Source organism: Branchiostoma belcheri, unplaced genomic scaffold (assembly GCF_001625305.1).
Source record: "Branchiostoma belcheri isolate BF01 breed outbred unplaced genomic scaffold, Haploidv18h27 scaffold57, whole genome shotgun sequence".
Lineage (NCBI taxonomy): Eukaryota > Metazoa > Chordata > Leptocardii > Amphioxiformes > Branchiostomatidae > Branchiostoma > Branchiostoma belcheri.
The window spans coordinates 1,528,392-1,542,729 of NW_017804209.1; the positions used below are offsets into that span (position 1 = coordinate 1,528,392).

At 45.4% G+C, this 14,338-nt stretch overlaps 1 protein-coding gene across 1 annotated transcript; it reads right to left on the reverse strand.

Annotated features, from left to right (window-relative positions):
• Nucleotides 1-115: 115 nt before the first annotated feature.
• On the reverse strand, nucleotides 116-6,257 carry LOC109481655. Its single transcript, XM_019784234.1, has 12 exons — nucleotides 6,177-6,257; nucleotides 5,745-5,804; nucleotides 5,260-5,332; nucleotides 4,808-4,995; nucleotides 4,324-4,507; nucleotides 3,914-3,946; nucleotides 3,270-3,396; nucleotides 2,731-2,903; nucleotides 1,887-2,012; nucleotides 1,586-1,718; nucleotides 595-899; nucleotides 116-360 (listed from the first exon to the last, which is right to left on the reverse strand). The coding sequence occupies exons 1-12, from the start codon at nucleotides 6,255-6,257 to the stop codon at nucleotides 116-118; spliced, it is 1,728 nt and encodes a 575-aa protein (XP_019639793.1).
• Nucleotides 6,258-14,338: the final 8,081 nt, after the last annotated feature.

Consider the following 14,338-nt stretch of genomic DNA (forward strand, 5'->3'; position numbering starts at 1 on the left):
AATAGTAGAAATCAGCTAAGGGGGGAGTTGGCCGGCCATAGAGGGTCCAGCTTGCGTGCTCTGTGCAGGCAAGAACATTAAATTTATATTTATACAGCCTGCAAAGGGGTGGAGACTAATTTTTCGTCACTCTGTATCCTCTTACCGTGGTGTCCTGAAGTCCGATCCAGAAGTTCTCGTTCGGGTTGCTGTACTTGCGGATGGTCTGCACGACGTAGTCGTGGACCATGGTGCTCTTGATATCCGCCAGGAGTCCCCCCCGACGCTTGCAGTACGCCCGGGCCTCCTCCGCCGTCAGGGCCATCCCCACCACCAGGAAGTGGGTGTTGGTGGCGTCTTCCTGCACCGGCCCTTCCACCACTGTGTGGAGTAGAACATGGAGTAATGAAACTTTTTTTTTACACAACCAAGTCTTTTAGTGGTTTCGAGGACCGTCTGTCACCTTCACCAGGGCAATTCTGACTGGTTCACATTGCACTGCAGATCAGGTGTCGCTGCTACAGATGCGTTCCCAAATGTACAATGTTAACATATATACACAAAATGGCCTGGGCTGTAATTACTGGTAAAACAAACCCAACACAACACAACAGCACGTACCCGGGATGGTGTAGAACTGGAGCTCCACCAGCCACGGCTGCCAGCCTTGCGGGGTCCTGGTGGCCGTGAAGCGCCAGTAGCGGCCCGTTCCGGAGAAGCCACCGAACAGCTGCGGTTGGTTCGTCCCTGGCCTGACGCCCGTGGTGGAGTACACCGGCTTCCAAGTCACCTTGTCGTCAGACGCCTCCAGCTTGAAGGCCGTGACGTCGTGCGTGGTGTCCCCGTAGTTGGTGATCTGGATCGCGGCCAGGGTGAAGACCTTCTGGAAGTCGAAGATGATCCACCAGTTGTTGTAGTTCCTGTGGAGAGGGGGGGGGGGAGGTGCATGATAACAGAAGACAATGCGGTGTATGTGTGGGGTCTGGACTTATAGAAGGAATTATGCCAGACATGTACGTGGGTGCGGGGGCCTCTACTAGGCTTCGGGAGGCCGCTGGAAATAGTAGAATTCTATCTTTCAAATTGAGAGATAGAATGTCAAGGGAGTTGGTCTGCTGGAGAGAAGAGTTTGCCGCTCCCGCCTCCCGAAGCCTGGTAGAGGCTAGTAGATGTTAAGAAGAGCTTGTGCGGATCCGGAGAGTAGCGAAAGAGAACCGGCAATGGGGAGGATGGGGTGTGCCCGTCGTGTGGCCGAGACCGAGAGATGTCATACTCCAATATGGCGAGGCACCAGAGGGCTAACCTCTACCAGGCTTTGGGAGGCGGCTGGGCTGGAAAGAGTAGAAATCGGCCAAATAGAGAGATAACATGCCAGGGGATTTTGGCTGCTGGGGAGAACAGTTTGCCGCTCTCCGAATAGCTTACTTCGGAGAGCGGCAAACAAAATCCCCTGGAATGTTATCTCTCTGGCCGATTTCTACTCATACCAGCCGCCTCCCGAAGCCTCGTAGAGGCTACCAGAGGGCCTGCCGCCGAGTGTGGGACCCCGGAGGTGTGTCTTGCCCCTGACGGGGGCTAACAGACCAAAACGGAATAAAAAATATACCTTTGGAGACCCTGCGGGTTCCAGAACGTCCCCCGTTTGCCGTCCACGGCGTTCTCAGGCCCGTTGGTCGGCGTGTTTCCCACCCCGCTGATCCCGGCGGTCGGCACGCTCACGGCCTCGTACTTCGGCTTCCCTATTCAAAGAGAAGAGACAACATTGAACTTTCCTCAAAGGGTAAAGAATGGATTGGATTCCGACGAGGCAATGCTCTCAGCTCCTCCGGGCCGTCCTCATAATAACACAAGGTAATTGTCTAAAGGTTGGCTCTTATATATACGTGACAGCAGCTTTTCGTCCTTACCTTCGATGCCGCAGAACTGGACTCCGACGAGCCATGGTTGCCATCCCTGCGCGGTCCGGGTGACCGTGAAGCGCCAAAAACGGCCGCTCCCGTAGAACCCCATGAAAGGCTGAGGCGTCTTCACACCTGAGAGGTCAAACCCAACAAAATTAGTACCACGTATGTTGAAGAATGTTTGTGTTTAAAGTAAAAACTTTTGATCCAACACAAAAATTCTCTCACCTAGAGCTTTCGACCTGTCACTCTGGTCTTCCTCAGTAGACTGACCCAGTGAGACTTGCCACGTCTACTGACTCAGCTAAAGACCACAGTGACTGGTTAAAAGCTCTAGGTGAGAGAATGTGTTTGGGTTGGATCGAAAGTTTCAACTTTAAACATGTAACTACCAACACAGTCAGATGAACTTTCACGTAGTACCATATCATTGTATCGTCTTTGTCATGCATGTTGTCTGTGTTTGCAATAAACCCTCGGGCATGTATTTGCAGGATGGATGGATGGATGGATGGATAGATGGATGGATGGATGGATGGATAGATGGATGGATGGATAGAAGGATGGATGAAAGAATGGATGGATGGATGGATGGATGAATGAATGAATGAATGAATGAATGGATGGATGGATGGATGCCTGAATGGATAGATGGATGGATGGATGGATGGATGGATGGATGAAAGAATGGATGGATGGAAGGATGGATGGATGGATGGATGGAAGGATGGATGGATGGATGGATGGACGGAAGGATGGAAGGATAGATGGATGGATGGATGGATGGATGGACGGATGGATGGAATAATGGATGGATGGGTGGATGGATGTAATTGGAATAAACTTTCACCTGCGCGCACGCTGCCGGTGGAGAACACCTGTGTCCAGGTGGACTTGTCGTCGGACGTCTCCAGCTTGAAGGCCGTGACGTCGTGCGTGGTGTCCCCGTAGTTGCGGATCTTGACTGCGGAGAAGGTGTATGCTTTCTGCATGTCGAAGTCGATGCGCCAGTTGTTGTAGTTCCTGTGTTACACGAGGTAAGATTTAGACGTTAGCACCCCACTTATTTTTTTTTCTTTCATTTGAGGTAACCGCCTTCATCAAGATGAAGATTCTGCTGCCTTTTGTGGCTAGTACGAGATGGGGTTCACCAGGCCTCCATCCGGGTGATTTGTAGTGAATCACCGGGCCAACTTCCAGACAGTATTAGTTGTTGTACCATCGCACACCGGGGCATGCCCCTACTCTTTTTTGAAAGGTGTGGTGGGTTCTTTATCGTGCGTGTGGCTCTCACCAAACACGGGACCTCCATTTAACGTCCTATCCGATGGACGTCCCCAACCGAGGCTAGGTACTCATTAGGGTTAGGGTAATGTAACGTAACCGTACCTGGGCAGTTTCTGCGGGTTCCAGATGGCGCTCCCGGCGACCAGCACGTTCGCCGGTCCGTAGCCCGGGGCGGTGTAACCCACGCCCGTCACCGCGCCCGCAGGCAGCTGCAGGTCCAGGCAGGAACCTGGGAATAAAGACACGCGTGAATGACAATGAATCGTGTTTAAAGTCAAAACTTTTGTTGCAACACAAAAGAAGTTCTGTCAGAGCTTTCCACCAGTCACTCAGATTTTCCTCAGTAGACTGACCCAGTGAGTCTTGTCACGTGGCTTCTTTCAAGTGTGAGATGAACACTGGGTCAAATGTATCTGGTGGACGATGTCGGCCCCCGTCGCGGTTGAGTAAATGGTGGTGGGCCCTGAGCCTACTGAGGAAGACCAGAGTGACTGGTCGAAAGCTCTAGGTGAGAGAACTGTTTGTGCTGGACCAAAAGTTTTACCTTTAAACATGTAACTACCAACACAGATGGACTTTCATGACAATGAATCTTTTTTTCATATTCACATATTCATGCCTAGAACTGCGCACACAAATGTTTGTCTAATTATCAAGTTTACATTCCTGTTTTTTTCGCCATGTAAGCATAGATACCTGGCATAGGTAATGATTAAAGGTAGGTTTACCTGTTTAGACGTTCTTACCTTCAGCAATACAGGCGTTCTCCTCTCCGGGACCTGGAAATACATTTCACACTATTACTATGGATGAATTGATATGATGCCCATTGTTCGCATCAAGTTGCATCGGAGTATGAAATATTGGACTTTTACATGCAGTTCCAAACATGGTAAAGTCATGTTTTCTCCCATGACTTGTCCATTTCCATGCTAAGTTACGTAAGGCTCAGTTAGTTACACAAACTGTAATCGTGAATGCGTTTTGGGGATAGGTGTAAAATTCGGGTAAAACTTGTCATGTTACCGAAACGGTTGTTAAGGATTGTTTCTTTCACAACCTGCTTTAAAAAGGTATGGTATCAAGATCATATGGCGAGCCACAAAAACATCAAACCATTTATAATAAAGCACAGGGTGTAATGGCATTAACTGACCGACTTGGCAGATGAAGTACTTGCGACGGTCGCACGAATCGTCGTCCCACTTGAAGCCCACGTTGCTCCACAGCTGGCCGCAGTCCTGGTTCCCGCCCCCGTCGTTTGGCTCCCCCGGCGCCCAGTACGAGAAGTCGCACCCGCTGATGGGCGTCCCGTCAGACCACGTCCACACACGCTCAACCTGCATCCCCCACAAAAATACATCAGTCTTACTAGTAGGGAAATCAAACATCAAGGATTCACACGTCCACAAGCGCTCAACCTGCACGCATAGAAAGTACAGTTACTGTAGTCTTACGGTCTTACTAATCAAGACCTTGTCATGTCCGGATCCACAAGTTCTGAGTGTGTATGTGTGTAAGTATGTAAGTGTTTGAGTGTGTGTGTGTGTGAGCGTGTGTGTGTGTGTGTGTGTGTGTGTGTGTGTGTGTGTGTGTGTGTGTGTGTGTGTGTGTGTGTGTCCGTGCGTGTGTGTGTGTACCTTCTTGTCGTTGAGTCCCATCCAGTAGTCCTTGCTGGGGTCCACACTGCGGATCAGCCCCTCTATGAACTTCTGCAGGTCCATGGTCTTGATGTCCGCCAGGTTCCCTCTGATGGAGCGGCACGTCTCCTGCGCCTGCGCGTTCGTCTGCGCCTGCGCGAACACGTGGTACACCGTGTTACCTCGCCCTGCGAACCAATGGGAACACAGCTGTGAATTTAGCCATGTTCATTGATTGAAAATTGTAATTGTGATCATTGAGAGAGAGAGGAGAGTAGAAGACAGAGGGAGGGAGAGGGGGAGAGAGGGGTAGAGATAGAGGGGGGAGAGAGAGGGTGAGAGGAGAGAGAGGGAGAGAGGGAGGGGAGAGGGGAGGGAGAAGGAGAGAAGAGAGAGGGAGAGGAGAGAGAGGAAGAGAGAGAGGGAGAGAAAGAGAAATGCAGAGGTTTTACTTCGTTGTGCGTTGGAGCGGAGTCCATGCAGATGTAGGTCCGATATGTCTTCAAGCTCTTCAATATCTTCCATCTGGAATGACAAAAGGGTAACTGAATTTAGCGTAGTCTCGTACTTCAGATATCAGATAGCTTCGCATGTGATGTGGAAGACGTAATAATTATACATACTGGAGATAAAATATTGAAATTGTATTTCGAATAAAGCGAATGTCATTTCTTTTAGATCTACAGTAGGCAAAAGACAATGTTGCGTTGCACTCAGTTGACGCTCATTTTATAACATAAAAAGGTATGTCTAAGTCAAGTAGTGTGTCTTTTTGTCTCCACTTTTCTACGTACGTTTGTTATGTGTCTGTTAAGTCTTGACCTCTACCTAGCCCGTCGTGGCATGAATGTACAATAAAGGCGTTTCGTCATATAGAGAGTGATTCGTACACATGGTGGTAATTGACGTGGATATAAGATAGTCAAACGACACCTACTATCTCAGTCAGCCTCTCCTCCAAATCGTCAGCGTCTGCCAGTGCAGGTCCCGGGGACACCTGCCATGGAGCACAAGTATTAGACTAAGTATAAGACTCTATCAATAGAATCAAATGCCTTTCGGAAATCGACAAAATCAAGACTATTGAGTATAAGACTAAGTTCCATCATCATTCAGCAGCAAAATATATCTTTGTTATGTTGTTATTTACTCATTGTAATGTAATCCTTACATAGATCTCTAGTGTACTTTAACTTTCTAATATTAACTTATCAAATCTACATGTTAAGTCATTGATGCCTCTTTCAACAGTCTGACAGTGTGTTTCGTCCAAGCCAGAGGATTAGGTACTTTTTGTTTCAATGTCTCTAAATCATTTGGCATTAAAGCTGCGTTGTTGGTTTAAAGGACTGGATCAAACGTCACTAACCGCTTCGATGGTGTCATCAGCCGTGTCTGCAGCTGCAGTGCAGATGAGAGTCGCCAGGAGGAGCAGCGGTGCCATCCCCATGGTGGGCATGTCTGGGCCTCTCCCAGGTAGGTCAATGGCCGGAAAGATTCTTCTCTGCACGTCGGCGCGGTGCAAGCTGGGAGGAACGGTAGAGAAATGCGTCAGTTTTGAGACGATGACTTTGTTTGCGATAATTGTTCGGTCGGAGGTATTACAAAAGTTGTGACAGTGAATGGTGTGAATCCCGCCTGCTGCTGTGCATTGACTGCAGATCCCATGACCTCCGCTTAGCGTCATGTTAAAGCAGGCGCCAAAACCGAACGAGCTGGCAAACTTTATAGCTTGTACCATGAGCTCAAACACATTCAATTTCGCACTTTTCTCGTGCACTCTGCTGTAGATTTCGAATCGTCTAAGGTTTTCACTTTTTTTTAATCATGTAAACTCCCATAGGCGAAATACTTCTAGCCATAATAGCTCTGGTACCTATACAGTCGCCATATCGGCGGATACTTTTTTAATCTGTAGGCTAAGTAGAATTACATTGCACTGTGAGCTCAAACACATTCAATTTCGCACTTTCCTCGTGCACCCTGCTCTAGATTCTGAATTGTCTACGCTTTTCATTTTTGTATACTTCTAGGCATTATTGCTCTGCTACATGTACCTACAGGCTCCATATCAGCGGCGACTTTTTTTTATCTGTAGGTTCAGCGGAATTAATGCTGCCCCGCAGGCAGGTTTTACACCTTTGGAAACTTCCTCATGATTGATTGTTCTCATGTGACCGGGTCCCCTTTTGTTTCTCACGTCTTTTCATCGCATCAAACTTTCATAAATCGGTTTCTCCTTGGCCCACTTGTTGCAGGTGTATCTCCTCAGGGCCCTGTGCGTGCTGTCATTTCTCCTTACTCCTTTCTTTATGTTATATGTCAATGTATATACGTCGATGAAGGTTAGATATCCAGGTAATATGATACACCAAAAAGCAGTTACTCAAGCAACTGGATATGATTTTGGAAACGGTCAGACGTTTCAGCTAGTAACCACTAGCTGACTGAGAGACCAAATGAAAATAGGCTTATAAGAACAAACTATTGATTGATATGCAAATAGAGTGAAGACAAGTCTCTAAGCCACTGACGAAAGCTAGTGGATACTAACTGAAACGTCTGACCGTTTCCAAAATCATATCCAGTTGCTTGAGTAACTGCTTTTTGGTGTTAATGTATATCCATGTGGAATGAAATATTTATCTTCAGAACCATCATCAAGACGTAAGATGTCAAGAAGATAAATCAAATGAATTTTAGACCATGAAAATGGTTCTTCTAGTAATGTTTTGTCATGTCAACGTCTTTAGTTGTGAGCTAGCCCTTTGTGCGATGTCGGTAACCGTCCCCTTCTCAATCATCTGGTATTGTCAAAACAAAATGCCAAGGACTGGAGGTCATTGGGAATTTAATTGGGCACTTTTTTGTCTTTTTTTGCTCACGTCCGCAACAACACCCCTTTTTCTGTCAACCAGGTTGAGTTGTCCGACCAAAGAAGCCAAGGACTGGGGGTCAATGGCCCTAAGTTTGCGCCCTCTTTTTTATCGTTTGTAGCAACGCCCCCTTTTCTGTCAATTGAATCATGGTGTCCGACTAGACAGGTCAGGAAAACAAAAGGAAAGAGATCTTGTGACTTGCCCGATGGCAAGTTTTAACCTTTTGCTTTTTGCCAGCGGCTTCTTGGCGCCTCCTACTTCAAATTTATATGTTTCAACGTGCAGAATTCCATCTTGGTGAATCATTTGAATCCTGTTTCAAATCCAGCTAGGTTAATTTTTCAAAGACAGGGCAAAACTTTTGTAGCTTTTGAAACTTTTTTTGTTTGTAGTCGAAAGCGATAAACTATTAGTGGGTATGAAGTCAGATATAATTACTCTCTTTGTCTAGCCGTGGCAAGACGCTAAAATTGCGCTCTCTCTTTTATCGTTTGTAACAACGCCCATTTTTCCGTCAGTTGAATCATGGCGTCCGACTAGACAGTTCAAGAAAACAAAAGAAAAGAAAAGAGATATCGCGTGACTTGAGCTCGAAAGCAAGAGTTAATTTTTCTCTATTCTATCTTGTTGTGTCCTACTGTCCTGGTGTGATGGTGGGGCCTGGAGCAACGCCCCCTTTTCTGTCAATTGTATCATGATGAGCGACCGAAGAAGTCAAATAGATAAGGGAAGAGAAGGCGTGATTTTTGCCCGATAGCGAGTTTTCACCTTTCACTACTTGCAGTGGCGTTTTGTTCAGGTGTGAAGGCGGCGTCCGAAACAACGTCCCCCTTTCTGACAATATAATTGGATCATGATGAACGACCGAAGACGTCAAAAAGAGGAGAAAAGAGAAGTTGGAAGTTTTGCCCGATAGCGAGTTTTCACCTTTCACTTTTTACTGTGGCTTATTGTTCATGTGTGGTGGCGGCGTCTCTTTCAAATTTGTTTCAACGTCCAGTATTCAATCTTGGTCAATTATTACTATCAATTCTGGTAGAAATCCACTTGGGTTTATCAGTTAGATACAGGTCAAAACTTGTGTAACATGTGTAACATAATTGCTCTCTTGTTTACTTCTCCCTTTTTGCTCCCGTTTGCAACAACGCCCCTTATTCTGTCAATCAAATCATGGAATCAGAACAAGATGACAAGGATATGAGGGCATTGGCCTCCAAATTGCGGCTATCATTTTTCTGCCCGTCAGTTGAATCATGGTGTCCGACTAGACAGGTCAAGAAAACAAAAGAAAAGATAAGATATCGCGTGACTTGTGCCGTAAAGCAAGCGTTAATTTTTCTCTGTTGTATCTTGTTGTGTCCTACTGTCCTGCTGTGATGCTGGCGTCTGGAACAACGCCCCCTTTTCTGTCAATCGGATCATGATGAACGACCGAAGAAGTCAAATAGAGAAACCTTTTGTAACTTTTGAAACTTTTAACTTTTTGCTGAGATTTGCCGTCAGGGTATCAAACCATATATCATATTTGCTCTCTTTTTGCATCTGGCAAATCTACAACCGTCTGTACAGAAATCAAAACAAACTCGACAATAACATCCTGACTTCTTTTTGGGTTGAGGATGGTTATTTGTCCATGACTCGTCTCTTTACTGTAGCGGCAGACCATTTCTTCTGCCGTCTGACGACAACGCCCCCTTTTCTGACAGTCTAATCACCGTGCCTGACTGAATGGGTCAAAAAGAGGAGAAAAGATATCCTGTGACTTGCCCGATAGCAAGTTTTCTTTTGCCTCTATGGGCCGTCAGTGTTACTTTAGATATAGTTCTCTTGGACCTGGTCTTAGTTAATAACCCCAACATAATTGATAAGACCACAGTAGTCCCGGGGATAAGTGACCACGACATGGTTCTAGTGGACGTTAACCTGGCACTGAAACAAAACAGGAAACCTAAGAGAAAAGTGTACATCCGCACAAAAGCTGACGAACCAGCCATTAAGAAAGACCTAACGGATTATGCAACTAACTTTCACAAAAGAACTCAGGATATGTCAGTTACACAGAAGTGGTCAGACTTCAAAGACAAAATGAAAGACACGATGAACAAGCACATCCCAAGTAAGATAACATCAAGCAGATACAACTTGCCTTGGTTCAACAGAAACCTAAGGAGGCACTGTCGTAAGAAGCAGCGGCTCTATAACAAAGCTAAGAAAACAGGCCAAGAGGAAGACTGGAACAAATATAAGAGAGTTAAGAAGGGAGTTCAGAAAAGCATAAGACAAGCACACTCTAAATACGTGGCAGACATACTGGGAGAAGCTATAGTTGACAAACCCAAAACATTCTGGTCGTATATAAAAGGACTGAGGAAAGACCTTGTCGGGGTAGCACCCCTAAAGGTGGGAAATACCATCATCAGTGACAGCGGGAAAAAAGCAGAAGTACTCAGTTCACAGTTCAAAAGTGTTTTCACAGAGGAAGACACCACAGATATGCCATCTCTAGGTCAGCCCTGTACTCCTCCAATGGAACATATAGTAGTTTCTACTGATGGTGTCGAAAAAATGCTTCAAGGTCTCAATCCCTCTAAAGCATCCGGACCAGACCAAATACCACCGTGGTTCCTCAAGTTGACAGCTAGTGAAATCGCGCCTGTTCTAACCAATATTTTCCAACACTCGCTAAACACTGCAGAAATCCCTAAAGATTGGAGGGATGCAAATATATGCGCCATCTTTAAAAAAGGAGATAGAGCGGTCCCCAGCAACTACAGACCTGTTTCACTGACCTGCATATCCTGCAAACTACTTGAACATATCATCCATAGCCAAATCATGAAGCACCTAGAAAGTTACAGTATATTAACGGATTACCAGCATGGATTCAGAGCCAAACGATCCACAGAAACACAGCTTATACTAACAGTCCATGACATAGCTGGCGCACTAAACAGTAAACGGCAGGTAGATTTAGCAATACTTGATTTCACTAAAGCCTTTGATAAAGTCCCCCATGGCAGGCTCATCTCAAAACTGGAGTATTATGGAATCCAAGGCCCTACGCTGAATTGGTTAAAGGCTTTCCTGACCAACAGGGAGCAAACAGTAGTGGTTGAAGAGAAGGCGTCGGCTCCAGTTAAAGTAGCGTCTGGGATCCCTCAAGGAACCGTCCTGGGGCCATTGCTCTTTCTCTTGTATATAAATGACCTACCAGATCAGCTTGACTCAAATGTGAGGTTATTTGCCGATGACTGTCTATTGTATGTAGAGCTTTCTACACAGACCGACTCACAACTTCTCCAAAAAGACCTGAACACCCTGGAAGAATGGCAAAGCAAATGGCTCATGCAGTTTAATCCCGAAAAATGCTACATTATGCACATAACAAACAAACGAACACCACATGCAACTAGCTACCAGTTTTGTGGTCAGGCTTTAGCAACCACAAGATCCATCCGTATCTGGGCGTCACGCTGACAAGCGGACTGAAGTGGGGTGCACATGTTAATAATATCACAACTAAGGCGAAACAGACATTGGGAGTGATTAAACGTAATCTGTGGGCATGTCCAACGAGAGTAAAATCACTTGCATACACGTCACTTGTAAGACCGAACCTAGAATACGCTGCGACAGTATGGGATCCATATACAAAGAAAGACAAAGACAAATTGGAAAGGGTACAGAATCAAGCTGCAAGATTCTGTATGAACAACTATGTAAGAGGTGCTAGTGTCACGGAAATGAAAAGAAACCTACAGTGGACCTCACTTGAAGACAGAAGAAAGATGTCTAGACTATGCATGATGTACAAAATGACTAATAAACTGGTGGATGTCCCAACTACTAAGTACCTAATACCAGCCCAGAAGAGAACAAGAAATAGCCACGCATTCAAGTACCAGAGTTATCAACCAAGGATTGAGGTGTTCAAGAATTCATTCTTTCCTAGAACTATCGCAGAGTGGAACTCACTGTCACCAAGTACAGTAGGGGCACTGTCAATAGATAGCTTTAAACAATGTCTAGAGCTAGAAGTTCAAGGGTTAGGTGTAACAAGTCGATCGGTGTAATATAGCCAGCTGCCGCCGCGCCGCGTGCCTGCGAAGCTGGTGTGTTACGCCGAAAGGCGGTTATACCGGCTATACAGATACAGATACAGATACAGACAGTTCCCTTTGTGTAACATAGACGCTACTATACTGTTTCCTATAACGACCGTTTGCTTCCTACGGCAACATAGAGCCAAGCGTATCTTATATTCTTAAAGCTGTTGTTTAAACATCCATGCATATCAAAACAGACGTGAACATGACGAAATGAATCCTGACAAGAAATCAGATATTGTGTTCTGCTTCATGTGCGAGTAATCTTTCCATCCTGTGCATTGACTACCGTCTGCAACAACGCCCATTTTCTGTCAATTACATCATTATGCCCGGCCTAGGAGGTCCTAAAGACTAACTTATGCCCGATAGCAAATGTTAGTTTCGCCCCAATAAATCCTAATGTTCAAGCGTTATCATAGTGTCATTTGAAATATATACTATAGTTGTATCTTTTAAACACCACTTGTATGTCCAAAGTTGTTGAGAAATCCACACCAATGCAAAACGCCTTTCTTTCTGTCAGACCCAGAACATTGTCATGTTGGCACTACTACATCAATGTGCCTGTGCTGATGTTTCTCGCGTCTTCAGGCTTTTTCTTATCCAGTTCTACTCGAGTTGTCTAGAGTTAGGAACAGGCACAGACTATCCAGAGCCGTGCAGCTTCCAGAACTATGCTTATGTACGGTCCTGGATAGTCTCCCAGAACGTAGACACGTGCCCGGCACGGTTCTGGATAAGCGTGGACTATCCAGAACCGTGCCCGGGCATAGATGAAGTCCGGCTCCGACTCCGGATACAAAACATGCAATGCACATGCAAAATCACCTCGACAGTAAAAAAAATACTCCAAAAGTTTTAAAAACATTAAAAACATTTCACGTCTGTAAAACGTCTGAGTAGGTGCGTCGACTAATGCCTACAGGGTCCCGGGCAGCAACTTAGTAACACAACGGGCCGTACTCACCAGACAGTGTGGACTCCACAGGCCGGGCCGCCAGACTGAACAGACTCGGGGCAGTACAGCAGGTTTTGGGCTATTCAACTAGCCCGAGGGCTAAGGCAGCGAGGGGTGTGTGTGTCTGTACAGAGGGCCTGGCTGTTAAATTAGCCCGTGGGCTAAGGCAGCGTGGGGGGTGGGTTGGCGGACTCGGGTTTGTACAGGAGTATTTTATTTTGTATCTGTATAGCCGATATAACCACCCTTCGGCGTAACACACCAGCTTCTGTATCTGTATAGCCGGTATAACCACCCTTCGGCGTAACACACCAGCTTCGCAGGCACGCGGCGCGGCGGCAGCTAGCTATATCACACCGAACAGCTTGTTACACTCGATCGTTGCACATTTAATTGCTTAAAGCTTTCTAGTGATGATGCCCCAACTGTGCTTGGTGACAACGATTTCCACTCAACCAAAGAAATACAAGTTTTTGAACACCTCAATTCTTGGTTAAAGATTATGATATTTGAAGGCATGACTATTTCTTGTTCTTTTCTGGGCTGGTATCAGATACTTAGTGGTTGGTACGTCAACCAGTTTATTAGTCATAGTTTGGGCTCTTCAAGTAGCCGGAGGGCTGAGGCAGCCTGGGGGGAGGGGCGCTATCGGTGTGGAAGTAACAGATTTGACCCATATTCTATAGATTAGACCTATATATCTATCGGCTTATACTATGTTATATATGATTTAATTCTGAATAGATGGTAGGGGTGCGTTGTTGCTATCATGTGCAGTTTGACATCTCGTTCTTGAAGTATGCCGGAGTCATGGCAGCATGGTGTGGAAATAACTTGCCACGGTTGTTAATACATGTCATAATGACTTCGTACTTTCCTTATGAAGTCTTTTATACGGTATCTTCTGTAATGGGTTTTTGTGTTTATATTTACTGTTGATGCCACATGTTTTGCAAATGATCTGCAGATTCTTTAAACAAGGGGCATCGACCGAAGCGTGTGGTGCATGGGCCATTGCAACTTTTATATGGAACGTATCAACTACATGGTTTATACAGTTTAAAGTGACGAGTCTAAATCAAAAAGAAAACACGAACTCAGTCATTATACACTTTAACCCCTTTTATTCACCATAAGAAACCTTTCACAATTTGTAACGAGAACATTCTGCTGAAGATTCACCAGAGATGATATCAATAACAATATCAAGCATGCCTTGATGTAAATGTTTGTTAAAACGGAAGAAAGCATCAGGTTTGTTTAAGATCTGTAGATGTTGGTATTTTATCGTTATGATGATAAAAAAGTATCTGTTTTGATATGATGAGATGGCAAAGAACTGTGAAAAAGAAATTCAACGTTTTAGACGTCAGAGCTAAGATAAACACATTAATGCAGATTATTCTGACTTTAACACCCTAACGACTTTATTACCTATCTTATAAAGCGTGTGCTTATCGACTTATATCCTTAACGTACAGAACTTCCCTGTTGAAACACCATAAGCTCTACTTGCTGAAAGTGAAAAAAAAAACTAATGTCGTCGAAAACAAACGGAAAGCATCACTCAAAATTTTCAGCTCAT